This window comes from Camelina sativa, chromosome 4 (assembly GCF_030686135.1).
Source record: "Camelina sativa cultivar CO46 ecotype springtype chromosome 4, ASM3068613v1".
Taxonomy (NCBI): domain Eukaryota; kingdom Viridiplantae; phylum Streptophyta; class Magnoliopsida; order Brassicales; family Brassicaceae; genus Camelina; species Camelina sativa.
In genome coordinates, this window is record NC_141883.1 from 20,104,117 (window position 1) to 20,123,612 (window position 19,496).

The window sequence follows — 19,496 nt, forward strand, 5'->3', positions numbered from 1 at the left end:
GTTTTTGCTGACGTTCAATAAAATTTGTAGAAGACAAATTATGAAAAATTAGAAATTGCAAAGAAATATTAACTAGATCCAACATACAGTCTTATATCACTTAATATTATCATTATCAGCACCAATCAAGAAGTCATAAGAACTTTTGTAAAAGTTCCATGCAGTCAACGTGTGTAGTGTGTATATGTATATGTATGTGTAGCGTGTATATGTAAAAGTGTGTAAATATTAAAATCTATCAAAAACTGTGTGCAAAAGCCAAAAGAAAATAAGATGTGGCCAATTTCTATGGCTAAAGATGCATTATTCTAAAGTTAGTCAACGTGTGTAGTGTGTTAATAAATATGAGTCCTAACTAATAACTTTGTTGAATATAATTCATGATACTTTTTATTATTTTAGGATTGTTTCTCAATTACCATTGACAAATATAGTAAAGAAAATTAAATCTTAAACTTAAATACTTTTTCAATTTTCTCAATGATATAAAATCCATACATTTAATAACATATCTCTATAATTGATCCCAAAAAAAAAAATTAACATATCTCTATAAATGTAGTGGTCCAAAAATAAAGTTGGTAAGAATCAGGTCAGCAATGAGAGTCCTGATAATCCCAAGAGGTTTAATTGTAGAATTCCAAATTTAGAACTGTATTCTTGTAAAGATGGAAAAGAAATCATATGATTTTATTCTTAAATGGATTATATGAGATAAATTGGTAGTCTTTTTTATTATAACTTTCTTTTTTATATACTCTTTGGTTATTTTCTTAGGAAAATTATTAATTAAAATATTACAATTGGATTTTTTAAAAATTTGTACATAATTGCAATCGGAAGATAAATGACTATATTCCATAATGTGCTTGGAAATAAATCTATAAATATATATGAATCTCTCATGTTATCTCTCGCAGACAATTAGACCAGAAGGAAGACATATTTCTCTGTTCTTTCTTTGGTTCTTTTTTTTTTTTTTGATTACTTCTTTGGTTCTTAAAGGTTAAAGTATCTTAAGGTAAACAACAGATTCTTCTTCTCATTTTTCCTCCAAAATAATATTGTCCTAATTTACTTGTTTGTCGTAAACTTCTTTATATCCGCTAATAATTTGCGTTACTGTTCGTTATCAAATCTATAGAAGATCAAATTACCTAAAGCAATACATCACGGAAATATTAATTTGATTAATTTAAAATTTCAATATATCATCGTCAGTTTTAATCATCTATGCGCATGTTTGTATGTTGTGTAGATGATTAGGCCGGTGTTTGCTATACTAGCCATTTTGGCTATATTCCATTTTCTGGCAATTGAATCCCGGGGTCACCGGAATTTGGTGAATTCCAAGATTGAGTTCCAAGCGTTGAGATGTCGGAAACATAGTGCAATACTGACTGATTTTGGTGCGGTTGGAGATGGAAAAACTTCTAATACAAAAGCGTTTAAAAAAGCCATAAGCAAGCTCAGCCAAATGGCAACCGATGGCGGAGCTCAACTCGTAATTCCTCCCGGGAAATGGCTTACCGGAAGTTTTAACCTTACCAGCCACTTTACTTTGTTCATCCAACAAGGTGCTACCATCCTTGCATCTCAGGTAAGTGTATGCTTAAATCCGTTTCATTCATATATTTAAAAACCAGTAGTAACCAAACAATAGTTTTGTATCAGTTTTTGGTTTAGGGTTTGATGGATCCGAGTTAAACGTCTTTACATTTCATATACCATATCAATGCTGATTTGACCAAATCAAACTGTTCCTAATGAATCAAATTTAAGTCTAATAGAGGGCTTTGACGTTAGAACTTAGAATTATTTTCTGTTAGCACCTCTCCCTACTTGATACACATCTTAAATGCATTAAAACGAGTGTATGCATTATACAACCGTCCGGTTCGGTTCCACCTATATAACTGTTTTGACAAACACAGGACGAATCTGAATGGCCAGTGATCGCTTCATTGCCATCGTACGGGATGGGAAGAGACGGAACCGGAGCCGGGAGATTCAACAGTCTCATCTCCGGTACAAACTTAACCGACGTGGTTATCACCGGTAAGTTTCCAACACAATCACTACACACCATGTTGTCAGATTATATAATCAAAAAATTTCCGATTCTGATTTTGATTGTTTTTCTTGATTATAAAGGCAACAACGGGACGATCAACGGACAAGGACAGTATTGGTGGGATAAATTCGAAAAGAAGCAGTTTAAGGTGACAAGACCGTACTTGATCGAGCTCTTGTTCTCTAAAAACATTCAAATCTCGAACATCACATTGATCGATTCGCCGTCGTGGAACATTCATCCGGTCTATTGTAAAAACGTCATTATCAAATCCGTCACCATTCTTGCTCCCGTCACTGTTCCTAACACCGACGGAATCAATCCAGGTAATGTATTATCCTACGTGGCAATATTATTATCCTACGTGGCACATTGTTTCATCCTCTGTTTTTGTGTGTTTTAAATAAGCGACTCTGTTTCTTGATTATCCAGATTCTTGCAAAAACACATTGATCGAAGACTGTTACATAGTCTCCGGAGACGACTGCATCGCCGTGAAGAGTGGTTGGGACCAATACGGGATCAAGTTCGGAATGCCGACGAAGCAGCTCTCTATCCGACGGCTCACATGCATCTCCCCAAAGAGCGCAGGAGTAGCGTTAGGAAGTGAAATGTCCGGAGGAATCAAAGACGTTAGAATCGAAGACGTCACTCTAATCAACACAGAATCAGCCATCCGAATCAAAACCGCTGCGGGGCGTGGCGGTTACGTAAAGGACATTTTCGCTAGGAGGATCACAATGAAGACGATGAAATACGTTTTCTGGATGAATGGAGACTACAACCAGCACCCTGACAAAGGTTACGATCCTAAGGCGTTTCCGGAAGTTACTAATATAAACTACCGTGATATGACGGCTGAGAACGTGACGATGTCTGCGAGTCTCGACGGGATTGATAAAGATCCGTTTAAGGATATTTGTATTTCGAATGTGACTATGGAGTTGGCGGCTAACGCTAAAAAGGTGCAGTGGAATTGTACAAATGTTGCTGGAGTTACGAGCAGAGTTAAGCCGCAGCCATGCAGTTTGTTGCCGGAGAAGAATGAGGACTGTGTGTTTCCGTGTGATTTGATTCCGATTGAGAGTGTTGTCTTGAAGAAGTGTTTTGTTTAGAGTCAAGTCTCACAGATTAAGATGAGATTTAAAAACTATATGAAACTATATAACAAAATATATAAAATATAATATGATATGATATTTTCCATAAATTCAGAGAATCAAGCTAGCAACAAAATCGAAGACTGAATGATTAAACACTGATGAAACCAAAAACAGATCTTTGATAATACAGAAAAAAAAATCCAAAAAGAAGAATTTAAGATTGTCACTTCTTTTCTTGTTTCTCAACTTCAGCAGCTCTCTTGGCTCTAGCACCAGCATATCTCTTGTTCGTGCTCTCTAAACGGATCTTTTCATAAGCATTGAACGATTTCATGTCAGAGGTCAGCTTCACAAGCTCCGTTGTTGGCCTCTCGCAGACCATATCTGATACACAAACACAAACGAAGAAACTAAAAGATTAGAACCAAATTTACTCCAATGATTAAGACCAGTAAAACTATCTTGGAACTTGGAAGAAGTACCTTGGCATTATGAGCACCACGCGGGAAGATAACCAACTTAGCCTTGTAGGATTTTAGCCTCTGGAAATTGGATTGAAGACCTTCTAAAGATCGGTTCTTGCGATGATGGTCAAGAGAATAGGAGCCAACTTCTTGGGGATATCAGCAGCCTAAAGTTGATTAAAAATAAGAAATTAATAACAATCTGAACAATATCCAACATGAAACAAAATACAAAAGCTATAAAATGAAGAACAGAGAGATATTACAAACCTTGAGCTCTTTCAGAGTGAATTCTTTACCGGTTCTGATCCTTGATGTTGTACTTAAGAGTCTGACCTTGCACAACAGGTCGGAAAGTCTGACCATGCACTGGGACGGGGGAAGATCTTCACAGCCTTTTTATGCCTCGCTGAGTAAGCAAAGAGAATATAGTGTTAACTTAGTGAAACATCAAAGTTTTTTCACTTCTTTTTGAAGTGTCATCCATTGGGGATGACATTGTTGTGCTTCATTTCTTCACCACAATCTGCAAAAACAATAACAATGGGCAACATGTGAATTCGTGCATTTAAAAAAAAAAATACTTAGGCTCAAGACTCGAGAGAAATCAAATGACGTAAGTTCACACTGCAAATTTAAGACACCTCAACAATGCTATATAGCTAATTAACATCAAACAAGCAAAACGTATAATAAATAAGGATCTAGAAAACGCTTATTAAAATCAGTACTACATTAGGGAGTTTTCAACATCATCAAATCAATGAAAAAAAAAACACATGATGACATAATAGTCTTACTGATTAAAACTCGGAATAACGCAATAACGAATGAGCTAGCACAACACATGAGATCGAAGTAATAAAGAGAGGATCACAAAAACATTACACAATTAGCAGATCGAATACAGATGATGAGTACAACACAATCGATGACACGTAGAGATTAAATTAAAAAAGAACGTCACTCACACGTAACAAAGCCCTAGATAATTTTCCGCTAGGTTTATTATATATGTTAAGATTAGGCCTGGTCTTAAATGGGCCAAAATAAGATAAACCTATTTGAGAAGATCTTAGATACTTAGACTCGGTTAAGGTTACCAAATAAACCGATCAGTCTCATTTGTTTTGGCAATTTCCCCGATTTCGTTATTAATCGTACATTTATCAGTCTAATTTCGTATGAAAACAGATTTCGAGTCGGATAATATTTGTTTAGTTCATGTGTTGTTGATCCAATTTTTTCAGACTAAACACTCTATTTACTCAAAACAACATATACTTTACTTTCTCATTCCAACATTTAGTTATACAAAAACAAACACATCAAATCAAAGCTGGACATGGAAGATGCACTGAAAACATATTTTGTATACTTAAAAAAAAAAAAAAAGATTACATCATGGTACAAGCATGGGGATTATCATCGCTAAACATGGAAGCCGCGATCTCATCGCCGGCCACCGCAACAGAGTAAACCGCAGGAGTGTGGACACCACCGGTGGGATCCGTACGATGTGCGTCAGAGTAATAGTGGTTGGTCACATAAGAAGGATATCTGTAGAAAGAAGCAAAATGGCTATTACCTAACCGGTATGGCCACGGTTCAGCCGCTTTACCGGCCCGTCGTACCGCTTTCAATACCTTCTTCTCCTCTAACCGGTATCCTCGAGCCGTCACTTTTTGGGTTTTCATCTCCACTTCTACTTCTTCCACTCCTGCATGTAAACCAATAATAACCAGATAAATTAATTAAAAAATCTGACCATGTGAAGTAACCGGAAAGTGATGTTCGATTTTAGTCGGTTCTTTATGGTTTAAGATTTGGCTGAGATGTTTAAATTCAGATATATGAACCAAACTCTAATCTTAATTTTGCTAAACTTAATTAATCTGTTCTTAAAATCTAAGAAAATAAAACAAAAACATATCAAACTAAACAAATCTAAAACTTAAATTGGTTTGAATTTGTAAGATATTGATTAAAATCACAAATACAATGAGAACCGACGACGTTATAACGATTCATGTATTGTTTTCAATTGTCAAAACTCAAAACAAACCAAAATACGTATGAGCGAGCACTCTCACTACTTAGATTGAGCCAAAAGAAATATACTAAAACGCAAAAGCTTTCAATACCTTTAAGCTTGAGCAGAGTCTTCCTAAGCTTAGACGCACATCCTTCACAATCCAAGTTTGGAACTCTTATCTCCACTGCCATCTACAAACTCACATTTCAGCTATACATATATGAATTATAATCGAATGACAATAAGTAAGAAGAAAGGAGTGAGATAGATACTCACAGACATGATCTTATCAACTCAATTCAAGCTTATAATACTTAGTTCTAGAGAATGAAGCAGTGTGCTCAAAGGCTCCTAAGTGTGTATGCCTATATATATAGGTGGATTCTGTATATGCACTGTGAATACAGATTAGTATTTTCATATTTTATTATAGTATATGTTATAATGGAAAGGGTTCTTGGGTTGTGAAATAGGGAGACAAAGGAAGAACACAGCACGCGTGAAATAGTAACAGAAAAGGTGTGAGTGTGAGCTTTCGGTTTTCTTCTCTGCCCCCAAATCATATCGCTCTCACTCTCTTCCAATCACTTGTAATTAATATTACTTTCTAATACTATTAGTTAGGCATCGCCTTATCTTATAAAGAGTATATTTAGTTGATATTGATAACGGAACAAGAAACAGTCCCTACTATAAAGCAGATAAAATGAAAATCCGGATTTACGCAAAGCTTTTGTGAACTCCTTCACTTTTTTTTTTATTAGTTCAAATATCTTATCATGTTTTAATATATACTTTATAAATGAAATAATGTCATTCGAAATAATTGAGAAATCTCATTTAGGAAAATAACAAAAATCGAGAAACCTATATACTAAACTATATTATCTTTTTTGGTTTTGTTAAGTTATTAAGTGCAGTTTCTTGAAGGCATCATGATGAAATAATTCGATGAAGTAAATTACGTATCAAAGAGTGTTTCGATTAACTCAATTAAAGGTCTTAACGATACGGGTTCGGTTAAAAATTTAGATACTTGACTTTCATTAAAATTATTTTTAACTTTTTACCTCATATATGAAACTATTCAACTTTTTGTGAAAGAAAAGAATGTAAAAAGCAAGAGCGTATAGTCTTATTTTTGATATAAAGTTGTGAATTGTGATTAAAGGTAGGGACATGGATAGTTATTAAGCATGAGCTTTAATTCAAAAAATGTCAAAGAGGGTGGACACTCCTAAAAAGATTTGTTAATCCATAATTTTCGATTTATTTGCTTTTTTCTTCATCATTATGTTTCCATCTAATTAAGAAGAACCAAGAAGATGATGTGATATTTGCAAGTGACGGGTACAAGTTCCTAAATATATGAGACCTAATGGTCCTCTTTTATTTTGGGACAAATAGACCTAATGATCCATTAACTTTGAAGTTGGTTCTGAATATTAAACACTAAAAAAGATCTCAGTTGAACCCTTATTGAACAGTGAACTCCGACCAAGACAGCTCTACAATGTAAATGTCATGTCGTAACCAGATCGTCGACAGTACTATATGATATTAGAACAATATCACTTAAAAATAGGAGTTAAACAACATTGGTCCATTTTCTCGAAATGACCACATGTGTACTCCAATCCAATGTGCTTTATTGTGGTCCAAAATAATGCTCGGTTTGTTAGTTGTTGCCACTCTTTTGAAAAAAAAATTATGTTTAAATATGAACCTAAACCGGGAAATATGAACCTACGTCTATTATTTGATTGGTTTGAAATAATTACGATATGATGTCCATCTTCTGATCTTAGACTCTCTAGGCAAATTATATAAACGTTTAATTCGGGCTTGGGCTTGGGCTTGGTCCCGGAGTTTGGCGACGACCTATAGGCCTTAAAGACGTTTACACTGTTTTTTTTTTTTTTTTTATTTCCCGAAATTCACCTAATCTATCTAGTACTACTTTTGAAGAATTTTATTGAACCATCATACATTTAAAATCTTACAGTTAAATTAACTTTTCCAAGTGCGTTTTGCAACAAACTCTATCGTTTTTTGTTTTTTTGTTTGTTTACGATCTAAATGATCTAAACATTTTTGTATAACTTATATAAAAGAGCATTTTCTAGTAAAAAAAGAAAGAAAACATTTAGACGAATTGTACTTATATGTCTCCCATTTCACCTAGAAACTTTAAGCATTTATTCCTTTTTCGAGGTATACAAATAGTATAAAACCTTCAAAAGTCTTTGCAAACATTAAAAGAGTTTCGTTTTTAATTTAACCAAACCTTTTCTTGTTCTGGTTCACATGATTCTCTCTGTCCCTTCCTTTTCTCACACAACAAAAAAAAAACTCTCTTTTTCTCTCTCTTACCTCTCACCTCTCTCTTCTTCATCTTTCGTTGATTGATTTATCAAATCAAATTTGGCATGCAACAGCAAGGAGGAGCAATGATGAGGAACTCGCCGTCGTATGTCTCTGGAGCAACGCATTCTCGTAATTTCGACACCATCTGGTCTCCACTTGTCAAAACCGGCACCAGTGCTTCCAGCCGATCCTACGCCTTCTTCTCCCTCTTCCTCTTCCTCCTCCTCGGCGCGTTCCTCTCCACGCGCCTCCTCCTCGACCCCTCCGTACGCACAGATCACTTACTATAATTAGATTTCTTGTTCTATTACATCAAAAACGACGCTCCTTCTTGTCGTTTTGCTCATCACGATATTTTTTTTGCCACGTCGGACTTTGGTAATTAGTAGTGGGTGCTAAAAAAAAACTCTTTCGCGCCTAATTTGTTGCGTCACCATCACTTTTTGTCAAACAAGTTCACGGAGCGTTCAACACGTGTTTTACACAGGAGCTTTACTAATCTCACGTGATCGTCTTTAGTCAATAACTAACTATCCCATCGCTGTTTTGCTAAACGGCTTCGTTTTGTAGGTTCTGATAGAGAAAGAAACGGTGACCGTGACTCAGAGAGAAGCTACCCAATCCCCAAAATACCCTCAGTCGACTAAGCCAGTTACGGAAAAACCAACTAAAGAGTTCACGCTAAACTGCGCCGCTTTCTCCGGCAACGGCACTGTTAGCTGCCCAAGGAACAGTTACCCGACGAGTTTCCGATCCAACGCCGGAGAAGACGAATCAGATCGATCTCCGTCTGCCACGTGTCCCGATTATTTCAGATGGATTCACGAGGATCTACGGCCGTGGGAGAAGACCGGTATCACGAGGGAAGCCTTGGAGCGAGCCAATGCCACGGCGATTTTCCGGTTAGCGATCATCGACGGTAGGATCTACGTCGAGAACTTTCGTGAGGCTTTTCAGACGAGAGATGTGTTCACGATCTGGGGCTTCGTTCAGCTACTACGGAGATATCCGGGAAAGATTCCGGATCTCGAGCTCATGTTTGACTGCGTTGATTGGCCGGTGGTGAAGGCGGCTGAATACTCCGGTGTTGATCAACCTTCTCCGCCGCCGTTGTTCCGGTACTGTGCTAACAACGAGACGCTCGACATTGTGTTTCCCGATTGGTCCTATTGGGGATGGTAATTGCTTCACCACTGTATTTTTAGATTTGAGTATATGACAAAAATGGAACCCTATATATTGAATGTACTTGGTAGCTTAAGAAGTAGCTGTGAGGGTTGTTTAGAGAATGTAGAATGCATAGGTTAGAGATGAGAATTGCATTGGTTTTGTAGGGCTGAGGTGAACATAAAGCCATGGGAGAGTCTATTGAAAGATCTTAATGAAGGGAACCAGAGGACTAAATGGATCGACAGAGAACCTTATGCTTACTGGAAAGGGAATCCAACGGTTGCTGAGACGAGACTTGATCTCATGAAATGTAATCTCTCTGAGCAGTATGACTGGAAAGCTCGTTTGTACAAGCAGGTACTTCACTCTATGCTGATATCACGTTGTTCTTGTTCTATGATGAAATTAGTTAGAGAGTCTCGGATTGATCACCCAGCCTTTCTAATACTGAATCTAATAGTGAAAGATGTCTTAAAAATCATCTCAAATACGTATTGACATTGAGTAACTTGAGTGTTACTTGTATTGACATCTTGTTGGCATTGTTATGGCTGTACAAGCATTTGTATCTAAACACTTCTATTGGAGAACATTAGCAGTTGATATTGTTGGTTTTGTTCTTAATGGTTGATGTACTAAGGTGAAAAAATTGGGAGTCTTGGAGTTGTGATGTTGGTGAATGTTTATATGATGCTTTTCTATGGGCTTAATTTTGGTGTGTTTTTTGTAGGACTGGGTCAAGGAATCAAAGGAAGGTTACAAGACTTCAGACTTGGCGAGCCAATGCCATCACAGGTAGTATAAATTTTTTAGAGGAACCTTTACAATTCCTTTTGGTGTTCTAAGAAGTGGCTTATGCAAAAAAGAATTGTTATGCAGGTACAAGATTTACATAGAAGGGTCTGCATGGTCGGTGAGCGAGAAGTACATTCTGGCTTGTGACTCGGTGACATTAATGGTGAAACCTCATTACTACGATTTCTTCACACGAGGTATGTTTCCAGGGCACCATTACTGGCCTGTCAAGGAAGATGACAAATGCCGCTCCATCAAATTTGCCGTTGATTGGGGCAACTTGCATATGCGAAAGGTATGATATTTATTTAAACAGAGTATCAGATTAAACTGCAGCTGTGTTTACTGGCTCTCAATCTCGGTATAATCTAATAATATCTACACCGAGAACACACACACATGTCCATTGATTTCAATCAACCCACATTAGGTAGTGAATCCCCTTGGCTTAGTTTACTGGATTTAATCTCTATCAGCTGCATATGATGAATCAGACGCACCTTTATATGCATTTCATGAGTGTTTGGTTGAGAATCTGGTCTAAGTACTCCTAATGTTATACTCTCAATGTTATTTTGTCTTACAAGGCACAAGACATCGGGAGGAAGGCAAGTGAGTTTGTGCAACAGGAACTTAAAATGGATTATGTGTACGATTACATGTTCCATCTCTTAACCCAATACTCTAAACTCCTCCGGTTTAAACCCGAGATCCCTCAGAACTCCACCGAGCTCTGCTCAGAGGCAATGGCATGCCCAAGGGATGGAAATGAGCGGAAGTTTATGATGGAGTCACTCGTGAAACACCCAGCTGAGACCGGTCCTTGCACCATGCCGCCTCCTTATGATCCGGCTTCATTTTACTCGGTTCTAAAAAGGAGACAGAGTACAACTAGTAGAATCGAACAGTGGGAGAGCAAGTACTGGAGGAAGCAGAACAAGACCGGTTCGTAAAAGTAGTTAGGCGTATAAAGTTTTGGTCTGTAGAGTAAAACCACTTGTCAGCAGAATTGTATGAGTATTATCTAGAAAACGTACGATCTTTATTTTCTTTCCCCTTTTTTTTGGGTAGAAATTCGTTTCACTGTTTTAAAATATTAACGAATGTAGTATTATGTCTATAATGAATTCGACGATACAAGTTGTAATCGGTGATAGAAAGTGTACTGTATAATTTTTATAAAAGAAATGTAACGCTAAAATGTTAGATTTATCAAATGAGCATCAGCTATTTCATTGCTAGATGGTGGCTTAAGCAATACACCGTTTGATTCCGATAATTAACCCCAATATTGCACGACTAATAATAAGAAGATATTGATGGTAGCACGATGCAACACGAGTAGAGACTTAACTTGTGTAAGCCTACCTGTCCCACTAAACGGTTGGTTTGTTCTCTGATTACAAAAGATGACGATGTAATATAGATGCATGTGTTAAGAAACTCATTCAGCTTTATCCGTTTTGGCAGGACGCTTTAGTTGTCAAATTGGTCACGACGTATTAGATGAAGAGCATCTTCAACAAACGACGCAAAGACAACACCAAGAAAAAGAAACTCTCCTTTATTGTACTGCAATAATCTCTTATCAACTTTATTTCCACTTTTGTAATTTAACTATACCCTTCACCAGCATGTGCTCTTTTAACCATGAAAAACATATGAAAAGTAACTTTTGAACCAAGAACCAATAGAGAAAGCAAATCCACTTGCCTAACTTTAAGACTCGAATCGATTCGATCAAGATGGTGTTTGTTGTGTGTTTTAGGGGTTTTCGAGGAAATGCTGAGCGACAATGCGGCGCTGAATCTTACCGGAAGCAGTTTTGGGGAGGTTATCAGTGATGAACACTCTCTTTGGCACCTTGAAAGCTGCCAAATTCTTCTTACAAAATGTTTTAATGTCCTCTTCTGTCACAGTTGTTCCTTCTCTTGGAATCACCGCACAATTAATCTGATAAATCAAGAAAAAACTCTGTTATTAACCAATCTGATTAAACAGCTAATTACGTTTCTTAAGAGCATACTGAAGTAAGTTCACATAAAGTTTTAATAACTATGCAGGGCATAATGGTTAGATAGATAAGCGAGACCAACTGATGAATTCAAATTAGAGCAACTAAAGCAAAGGTTTTGTTTACCTCTTCGCCATATTTTTCATCAGGAACACCGAAAGCAACTCCCTGGGAAACGTCCGGATGGGTTAAGAGTACTGCATCCACTTCAATTGGCGATATCTTCTCACCTGAAATAGAGATTGTAAGTAAGTACACATAGAAGACCTAAGTACATAATACTGCAAAGTAGCCTCTTTCTTTGACTTGTCTCCTTTCTAAGTTGTTGGGATTTTATTTGACAAGTGTAGTCATTCCATTGTGACTATGCAAATACAGAGTTTGATCCATATAAACTGCTTCCAATAGACTATTATACTTTTGAACAGTAAAGCAAGCCATCACATAAGAGTAAATGAGACTGACCTCCACGGTTAATAAGCTCTTTGATCCGACCGACCAGAGACAAATAACCATCGGAATCAAAGTAACCGATATCACCAGTGTGGAACCACCCAAACTCAAAACCTGCCTTGTTAGCCTCTGGGTTGTTCTTGTAACCCTTTGTCACATTTGGCCCTCTAATACAAACCTCTCCTTTGTTATTTGGCTCTTGTATCTCGCCTTTCTCATTAAGGATCGCCATTTCTTGACCTACCGGCTTCCCAACAGACCCAGGCTTGTGTGGACCTTCCTCTGGTAAGGGGTTTGAGCTCATCAAGTGGGTTGCCTCTGTCATTGCATAAGCCTCTAGCACCGGTGCTCCAAAAGCTTCCTCAAGCCTGGACAATATCACCTGACCAAAACCATAGACATACAAAACCATAAATATCTTGAAAGACGAAGGAATCCAACATTTTACTATGTTCTCCATAAATAACAATTGGCTTGAAACAAGAGCTTTACCGGAGCCAAAGAGGCACTGCAACTCCTGATGAACCGGAGTTTAGGGTACTCAGGCTCAGGATGGCTGGCGTGGCGGTCCAATATGATCTGATGAATGGTCGGAACAGCAGTATACCATGTAGCGTTATACTTCTTCATGTCAGGCCAAAACGTTGTCGCTGAGAATCGCCCAGCAGCTGGGAGAGTCACAGCCGCACCAGCTCCAAGTGAGCTAAGCAAACCAGCTAACAACCCATGAACGTGGAACAGTGGGAGAACAATCACCGTAGAATCAGACTCGGTAAGCTTGTACACGGATTTAATGTTTTTCACAGATGAAACTAGATTGAGCTGCGTAAGCGGTACACCCTTTGGACGGCTCGTGGTGCCAGAAGTGTGGAGGAAGAGTGCCGCGTCGTCCGGGCTATTAACTAGCTCCGTCGCTGAGTCAACGACCGAGTCAGAATCCGACACGGACAGAGCCAAGTCCGAGCCAGCGTCTAGCAGCGTAGCGGTTACGTGAGAGATGTTTAGCTTCGAAGCTGCTTCTTGAGCCGGTGCGTTTCCTTCTTTAGCGGTTAACAACAGCTTTGAATCCGAATCGGAGAGATAAAACTCAAATTCCTCCGCTGTGTACGCCGCGTTTAACGGCGCCGCCGTTGCTCTAGCTCTTATCACCGCCAAAAACATTATCACAAACTAAAAACAACAAAAAAAAAATTCGAAATCAAAATCTGAATCTGGAAATCACCATTTCTGCTTCCCATGAGATTGTTCAGCACGCAAAAATAAAACCAGAGACGAAGCTTTAAAATCCAAAAGATACAAAGAAAGCTCAAAAAAAAAACTACCTCGACGGTGTTAGGGAAGGTGAGAGCGACGACATCTCCAGGTTTGATGCCAGCGGCGGAGACGAGACGTGAGGCGGCGCGTTCGATTAGATCGTGAAGACGCGCGTGAGTGAGATCGAATTTGCCAGAAACAGAGAGAGCTCGTCGATCGGGGAATTTTTCGGCGACGTTTTCTAACAATCCGGTGAGTGTATCGGCATCCATGGTTACGTCCAAAACACAAACACGAGAGGAAACGATGAGGATGAGGAGGAAGAAGAAGAAGCAGAGAATGTGAAAGCAAAAATGCGATATTTATAAATTAATCCGAAAGGCCTAAAAGATGACGACACGTGTCATTTTTAGAACCAACGTTTCGGTTTTTGAAGAGGTGGCTTTTAAATAGTTTTAATTTGGTTTCCGGTACAAAGCCTGAACCGAACGGCTAAAGCCGCTTGGTTGGGTAAAATACTAAAAAAGCTAAAAACAATGTAATAAACAAAACAAAGCTTAAGAAAACATTACTTTAGGCCTTGATTGGAATTCATTAAAGAAATGCTAATGAGTCCATTGAGCATGTGCCTTTATTTTGACTCGGATTAGCACAATTTCAAAGATGCTCCTACGTACGTAGCACAATTGTACAAAGAAGATAATAATCTTAAGAATTGGAGGTGGGTGGTATAACTATAAACTAAATGAAGTGTACACACTTTTAATTAGTGATCTTTTTAAAAAAATTCGATCATTAATGAAGTGCCTCTAAAGATCACGATTCAGGAGCTTGAGTTTTAAATTAACTTTTCTGAGTTCCGGATCAGAAAAAAATTATGGGTTAAATGTCCAAAAGGTTTTGTTGATATTGTATATACAAAAGAAAGAAAATAATACTATTAGTGCTAAATGACCAAGGGGGAAAAAAACCTTTGAACGTTAAGAGTAAATGGGACATACATCTTTTTGAAGTTATCAATTCTGGTTTGTCCATATTATAATTTTTAAATATATATCGCTTTAGTTGGATTAGTTGTTTTGTCTGAGACAAGCACACCATTTAAATATAAATTATTGAACTTGGATAATAATTCAACATCATAAAACGATTAAACTATGATTTTTTTTTTGTTTTGTTTTAATGTGTTGTTCATATATATCAAAAGGAAGAAGCATAGCTTAAATTGACTAATTTGGTATTATAAGCTTAAATTTAGGTAAGTGTAAAGTCATAAAAAATTAGGTAGACAACGAATATATAATGTCAAACATTAATAAAATAAAATTATCTGTTTAGAAGAGAAATGAAAACAGTTATGAATTCCAACAGACAAATTATTTACAACTCCTACCTAGCTTACAACAACACATGTAACAACTACTAGACCATTTAACTTACTTTTGATAAAAGGGCAGAAAAAATGTATTAGTTGAATATGGATATATATGTTTAGTCGTGATTCGTGAAATGTCTTTTGTTAGTCCAAAATTATTGATTTGAAAGTTGAAACCACAGTATTGTATCACTGTTTTGGGTCTATATCACTATACTACGTTATCATGATTCACGACCATAATTTTGCTTGCAATAGCTTAAGTAAAGAATCAGAGTAGAATTTAGAAACTCAAAAATGTTTGTTTTACCTGATTTAAGATGAAACAAAGTTATTTATGCAAATAGAAGTCGATGATTTAAATCTCCTATACATGAAAAAACGTCGAATACAATTTTATTTGATAAAGAAAAAACAAAGTCATATTCATGTAGCTGAAAAAATCATTTTCTCTTTCCTAATTAAAAACATGGTCTTCAATTCATGTAAAAATGTAAAGCCATCACATATAATAATTACAAATAGAAGAATTTGATTTGTGTTTGTTCTTCTTTACCGACATACACAAATAGAGAAGCAATGGGCCTCACCCTCCATCAAATTGGGCCTTACCGTCCATCAAATTGGGCTAAGGTTTTTAAACAAACAATCGCAGAAAAAAAAAAAGTTGAGAACTTCCCGATCACCCTTCCTCCACCGGCGGAAGCTATCTTCTGTCACCGAAACCCGTCAAGGGTTTTGACACTTTATATCAGTCAATCGAAGCGTAAAGAAGGTACTTTTTTTCAAAAGATTTGTACTTTTTAGTCAAATTTGCGATTTTGCTAAAAACCCTTTTGTGTGTTGTTGTTTGTGTGTTTGCGGGAGACAGAAGAAGACAACAAGTGTCACACTAATCATGGAGACGGCTGAGTATGGCATCGTCTACGCCGTCCACATTATCTCAGTCCAGTTCGGAACCGTCGTATCGGTAAATTGACACACTTACTTTGATGAACCCTTCCAAAGATGATGAAATCTATGATTCCTGTGTTAAATGAGTTTTGGTGATTGGCTTTATTTGCAGAAAGTTTGTGAATGTCTTCTCCGCAAAGGACCTCTTTCTTCGCGAGACATCTCTCGTTTCCCCGAATCTGAAATCAATCATAACCAAGTCAAGGATATTTTGTACCTCTTGATTCAGCACAATTGCGTTCAAGCATTCTCTATTGAGCCGCCTGGTTAGTCCTGAGTTTTTAAGAGTTCCGAATAGGTTTTGTGATTAGTAAACTAAACATTGAGGTTTTCTTCTTGTTGTGAAACTCAGAAAGAGAGAGTAATCATGAAAGTTTTGTTGTATCTTTTCGATGTGTAGATGGTTCCGATAGCAAAGCTACTGTACAGTACCTTGTGCTGCTTAGCAACATTCTTCATCGTGGGAGGTATAACAAGTTTTCAAGGATTGTAAACGAAGAACTTGGGTCTCAGGTTTAATCCTGCTTCTTCTTCGCTCTGTTCAGTGTTTGACTTACTTGGTTGTGCTTCGAGACATGCTAACCTTATACGTTTGATCTACATGTACAGTGCGGTGCAGTTCTTGATGGTTTACTTTGTAACGGTAGGCTTACCTTAGGACAGCTGATAGAAAGAGACCAAGGTGAGTTCTAATATCTTACCTACCTCCTGTGTTGTATTGCCACAATACTCTCATTGTAGGCGTTGGCTTTGTGTTTCTCGTTTTGATTACAATATTGTGTCATAACAAATGAATTCTAATCTGTTATACATGTTTTCTTCATACATGATCAGATTCAGAAAAATCGATAGGTTCAAAAGTGATCAAAGATTCTCTTCAGAAATTGGTTGCTGCCCGTTTTGTTGAGCGCATTCCTTCTCCCGAACCTGTTCTTGCAAACAAAGAACATGAGCCGGCAAAGAAAAGAGGCCCTAAGGCTGCCAAGGTAATTGATAAAGTCTTTCTGTTGTAATATGTGTATGAAAACTAACAGCTTTATATTTTTCCGGATATATCAGTTTCTTGTTTATTAGATCTACCAATTGCAGCGATATGAATCTCTGTTTGACTGTTTTTTCTTTTTTGGTATTAATAACAAAATTTCTTTAACTGTGCAGATTCTTAAAGAACCGGAAACCTTAGAGGAACGTGTTCTTGAAGCAGCAACTCCAGTTGACACAATAAGGTTTCCACTTGTATTTGAACAAGATTCAAATTCATCAATAGCCGAGAATGATAACAACATCACTGAGGGGAAGGTATCAGCATTCTTACCATGCAGCTTTGGAGAATAGGGATACATTTCTCGATGATGTAGCACTAAATACCTTTTGTTTTGATGTTTCTCTCTGAACCGAATATTTCAGCGTAAGCAACGTGATGTGGACTTATCACCTACGAGCAATGAAGTGATTTGGCGTCCTAATTTTGATGAGTTCATCCGCCGCCTTAGACATAAGGTCAGTTACCCGTGTCTCTCATTTGAGGTTATTTTATTGGTATTCATTGGTATTCAAAATTTAATTTTCCTGATCTATCTGTAGGAGTCTTTTGACCACCTGTTTCTTTGTTTAAGGTGTGTGTGGAGATAGTGAAAGAACGCAGGGATGAAGGATGTGCCATTGTCTTGAGGGCAATGTTAGAAGTAGGAAGATCGCAGGAGAAGAAGGTGAAAACAGACAAGTCGGGTAATATCTGAGATGCTTACTCATTTTCGTTAGATATCTTTGAAATTTCGATTGTTGTTTTTGGTGCGATTGATTAATCAATTTACACTCTCCACCAAAGTCACCTATGAAAATTCTGTCGGGTTACTGAATTTGCTTTCCTCTTTAAACAGTTCCAATGTCGGTTGGTTCCATTTATGAAGAGGTTATAAAGACAGAAGCAGGTCGTACTATGTTACAAGAGAGAGTTGAAGCATGCCTTGATCAATTGTGTGCAACGTCTTCCTATATACCAGCATTTGTGATAGAAATGGATAGTTCATATATAGTTGGTATAGTAACTCCATCAACAATCTATTCAGCTGATTTTTGTATTCAAACTTACCTTTTATAATTTCTTCTGTTAATTGGTTTTTGCAGATTTTAAATCAATTATCAGCGTAGCACAGAAAGACGAGGTGTGTTTCATCTTTTTCTATATTTCCTGAAATATTTCTGAAATTGAAAATGAGATCTTTGAGATGGTTTCAGATGGAAGCAGTAGTTATGAGAAGATATGGGAAAGAAGCTTTCAGAATGTTTAGATACTTATCACAAGAAGGGCGTTTTGTTGAGACCGATAAGGTTAAAAAGACTGTTTCTTATAGTGAAATATTGAAACAATATTTTTTGGTGATAACCAGTTTCCTAACTTTACATCAACTTTTTTATTTTTTTAAGATTGCTGATGCCGCGCTGACTGAAAAGAAAGACACGCCTCAAATCCTTCTGAAGATGTGGAAAGATAGTTACTTACATATGCAGGTACTATCTTTTTTACCAAGTTGTAACCAAATCTTTTTAAATGAAATATTGTTTTAGATGTAGATTCATTATTTTCCTCGTTATGTTGTTTTAGAAATTCGTGGTTACGGGTGGTGGTTCTGGATATACGTCCTTCTTATTGTGGAAGGTAAACAAGTTGATTGTGACGAGGCAAATGTTGGATGAGATGTATCATGCTTCTTTAAACTTGAGTCTCAGGTTGACCCATGAAGGAGATTCCGAGAAAGAGGTTAGTCCACGCTTTGAAATTACTAAAAATGTGGATTTGATGGATTCCTAGATGTTCCTATTACTAAAAAAAAAAGAAACTGTTATTGCGTTTGTGGCAGTTGATGATGTTGTCATCGAAGATACTGAAAAACACATCGGAAGGAGCACTAAAGGAGAGAGTGAAAAAGGTTAACGCCAAGAGAATGTTGCTTTCTGCCAGTAGGTTTAAACTCGATGATGCAATAATGCTCTTTCATGACTTCTAAAGCTCCAATTTAAAAACCCATTTTTTCGTTGTCGTTTTCATTTTGCTATGGTCGACTTAGTTTTGTTTTTCCTACCTATACTACAGAAACAAGTGTCTTTTAGGTTTTTTTCGCTGCTGAAAACATGAATATATTGGAATGTTTCTCAAGCTATAATATATCAACTATGGAAATATGAAGTAACAAAAATGTTTACGTGGAAAGATCCCTTCTTCTGACCAGAGTATAGATTATGTAACATGTCGTCGTCGCCTTGACTAAAAAATGAACATCATCGCTAAATATTGTTCTAATCGGCACTAGAGTGATTTTAGAAACTAAGCAGAACAGTACATGTTGCAGAAGTGTTGCACAAGTAAAACAATCGTACTCGAGACAAATTTTCAAATAGCTAAAAATACTTTGTCTACAGTAAAAAGGTGGGTACGAC

General features: G+C 37.1%; 5 protein-coding genes and 1 pseudogene across 5 annotated transcripts; 3 read left to right on the forward strand and 3 right to left on the reverse strand.

The window, feature by feature from the left end:
• Nucleotides 1-692: 692 nt before the first annotated feature.
• LOC104780719 (putative polygalacturonase) lies at nt 693-3,284 on the forward strand. The gene is made up of 5 exons (XM_010505239.2): nt 693-1,021; nt 1,259-1,600; nt 1,935-2,058; nt 2,155-2,400; nt 2,507-3,284. The coding sequence occupies exons 2-5, from the start codon at nt 1,259-1,261 to the stop codon at nt 3,187-3,189; spliced, it is 1,395 nt and encodes a 464-aa protein (XP_010503541.2). The 5' UTR covers nt 693-1,021; the 3' UTR covers nt 3,190-3,284.
• A 116-nt stretch (nt 3,285-3,400) lies between these two features.
• On the reverse strand, nt 3,401-4,163 carry LOC104783919 (large ribosomal subunit protein eL13y-like; annotated as a pseudogene).
• A 741-nt stretch (nt 4,164-4,904) lies between these two features.
• On the reverse strand, nt 4,905-6,288 carry LOC104780720 (heavy metal-associated isoprenylated plant protein 31-like). The gene is made up of 3 exons (XM_010505241.3): nt 5,953-6,288; nt 5,786-5,867; nt 4,905-5,361 (listed from the first exon to the last, which is right to left on the reverse strand). The coding sequence occupies exons 1-3, from the start codon at nt 5,956-5,958 to the stop codon at nt 5,039-5,041; spliced, it is 411 nt and encodes a 136-aa protein (XP_010503543.1). The 5' UTR covers nt 5,959-6,288; the 3' UTR covers nt 4,905-5,038.
• Nucleotides 6,289-7,815: 1,527 nt separating this feature from the next.
• Nucleotides 7,816-11,168, forward strand: LOC104780721 (uncharacterized). Its single transcript, XM_010505242.3, has 6 exons — nt 7,816-8,309; nt 8,614-9,221; nt 9,378-9,570; nt 9,944-10,008; nt 10,093-10,303; nt 10,596-11,168. The coding sequence occupies exons 1-6, from the start codon at nt 8,106-8,108 to the stop codon at nt 10,959-10,961; spliced, it is 1,647 nt and encodes a 548-aa protein (XP_010503544.1). The 5' UTR covers nt 7,816-8,105; the 3' UTR covers nt 10,962-11,168.
• Nucleotides 11,169-11,556: 388 nt separating this feature from the next.
• Nucleotides 11,557-14,241, reverse strand: LOC104780722 (oxalate--CoA ligase). Its single transcript, XM_010505244.3, has 5 exons — nt 13,798-14,241; nt 12,968-13,645; nt 12,488-12,857; nt 12,149-12,252; nt 11,557-11,961 (listed from the first exon to the last, which is right to left on the reverse strand). Exons 1-5 carry the CDS (start codon nt 13,999-14,001, stop codon nt 11,773-11,775), a joined length of 1,545 nt encoding a protein of 514 aa, XP_010503546.2. The 5' UTR covers nt 14,002-14,241; the 3' UTR covers nt 11,557-11,772.
• Nucleotides 14,242-15,628: 1,387 nt separating this feature from the next.
• LOC104780723 (uncharacterized) lies at nt 15,629-19,215 on the forward strand. Its single transcript, XM_010505245.3, has 15 exons — nt 15,629-15,879; nt 15,976-16,074; nt 16,171-16,324; nt 16,459-16,571; nt 16,668-16,740; nt 16,893-17,044; nt 17,217-17,357; nt 17,466-17,558; nt 17,675-17,786; nt 17,939-18,097; nt 18,186-18,223; nt 18,297-18,389; nt 18,486-18,569; nt 18,664-18,819; nt 18,920-19,215. Exons 2-15 carry the CDS (start codon nt 16,003-16,005, stop codon nt 19,064-19,066), a joined length of 1,587 nt encoding a protein of 528 aa, XP_010503547.1. The 5' UTR covers nt 15,629-15,879; nt 15,976-16,002; the 3' UTR covers nt 19,067-19,215.
• Nucleotides 19,216-19,496: the final 281 nt, after the last annotated feature.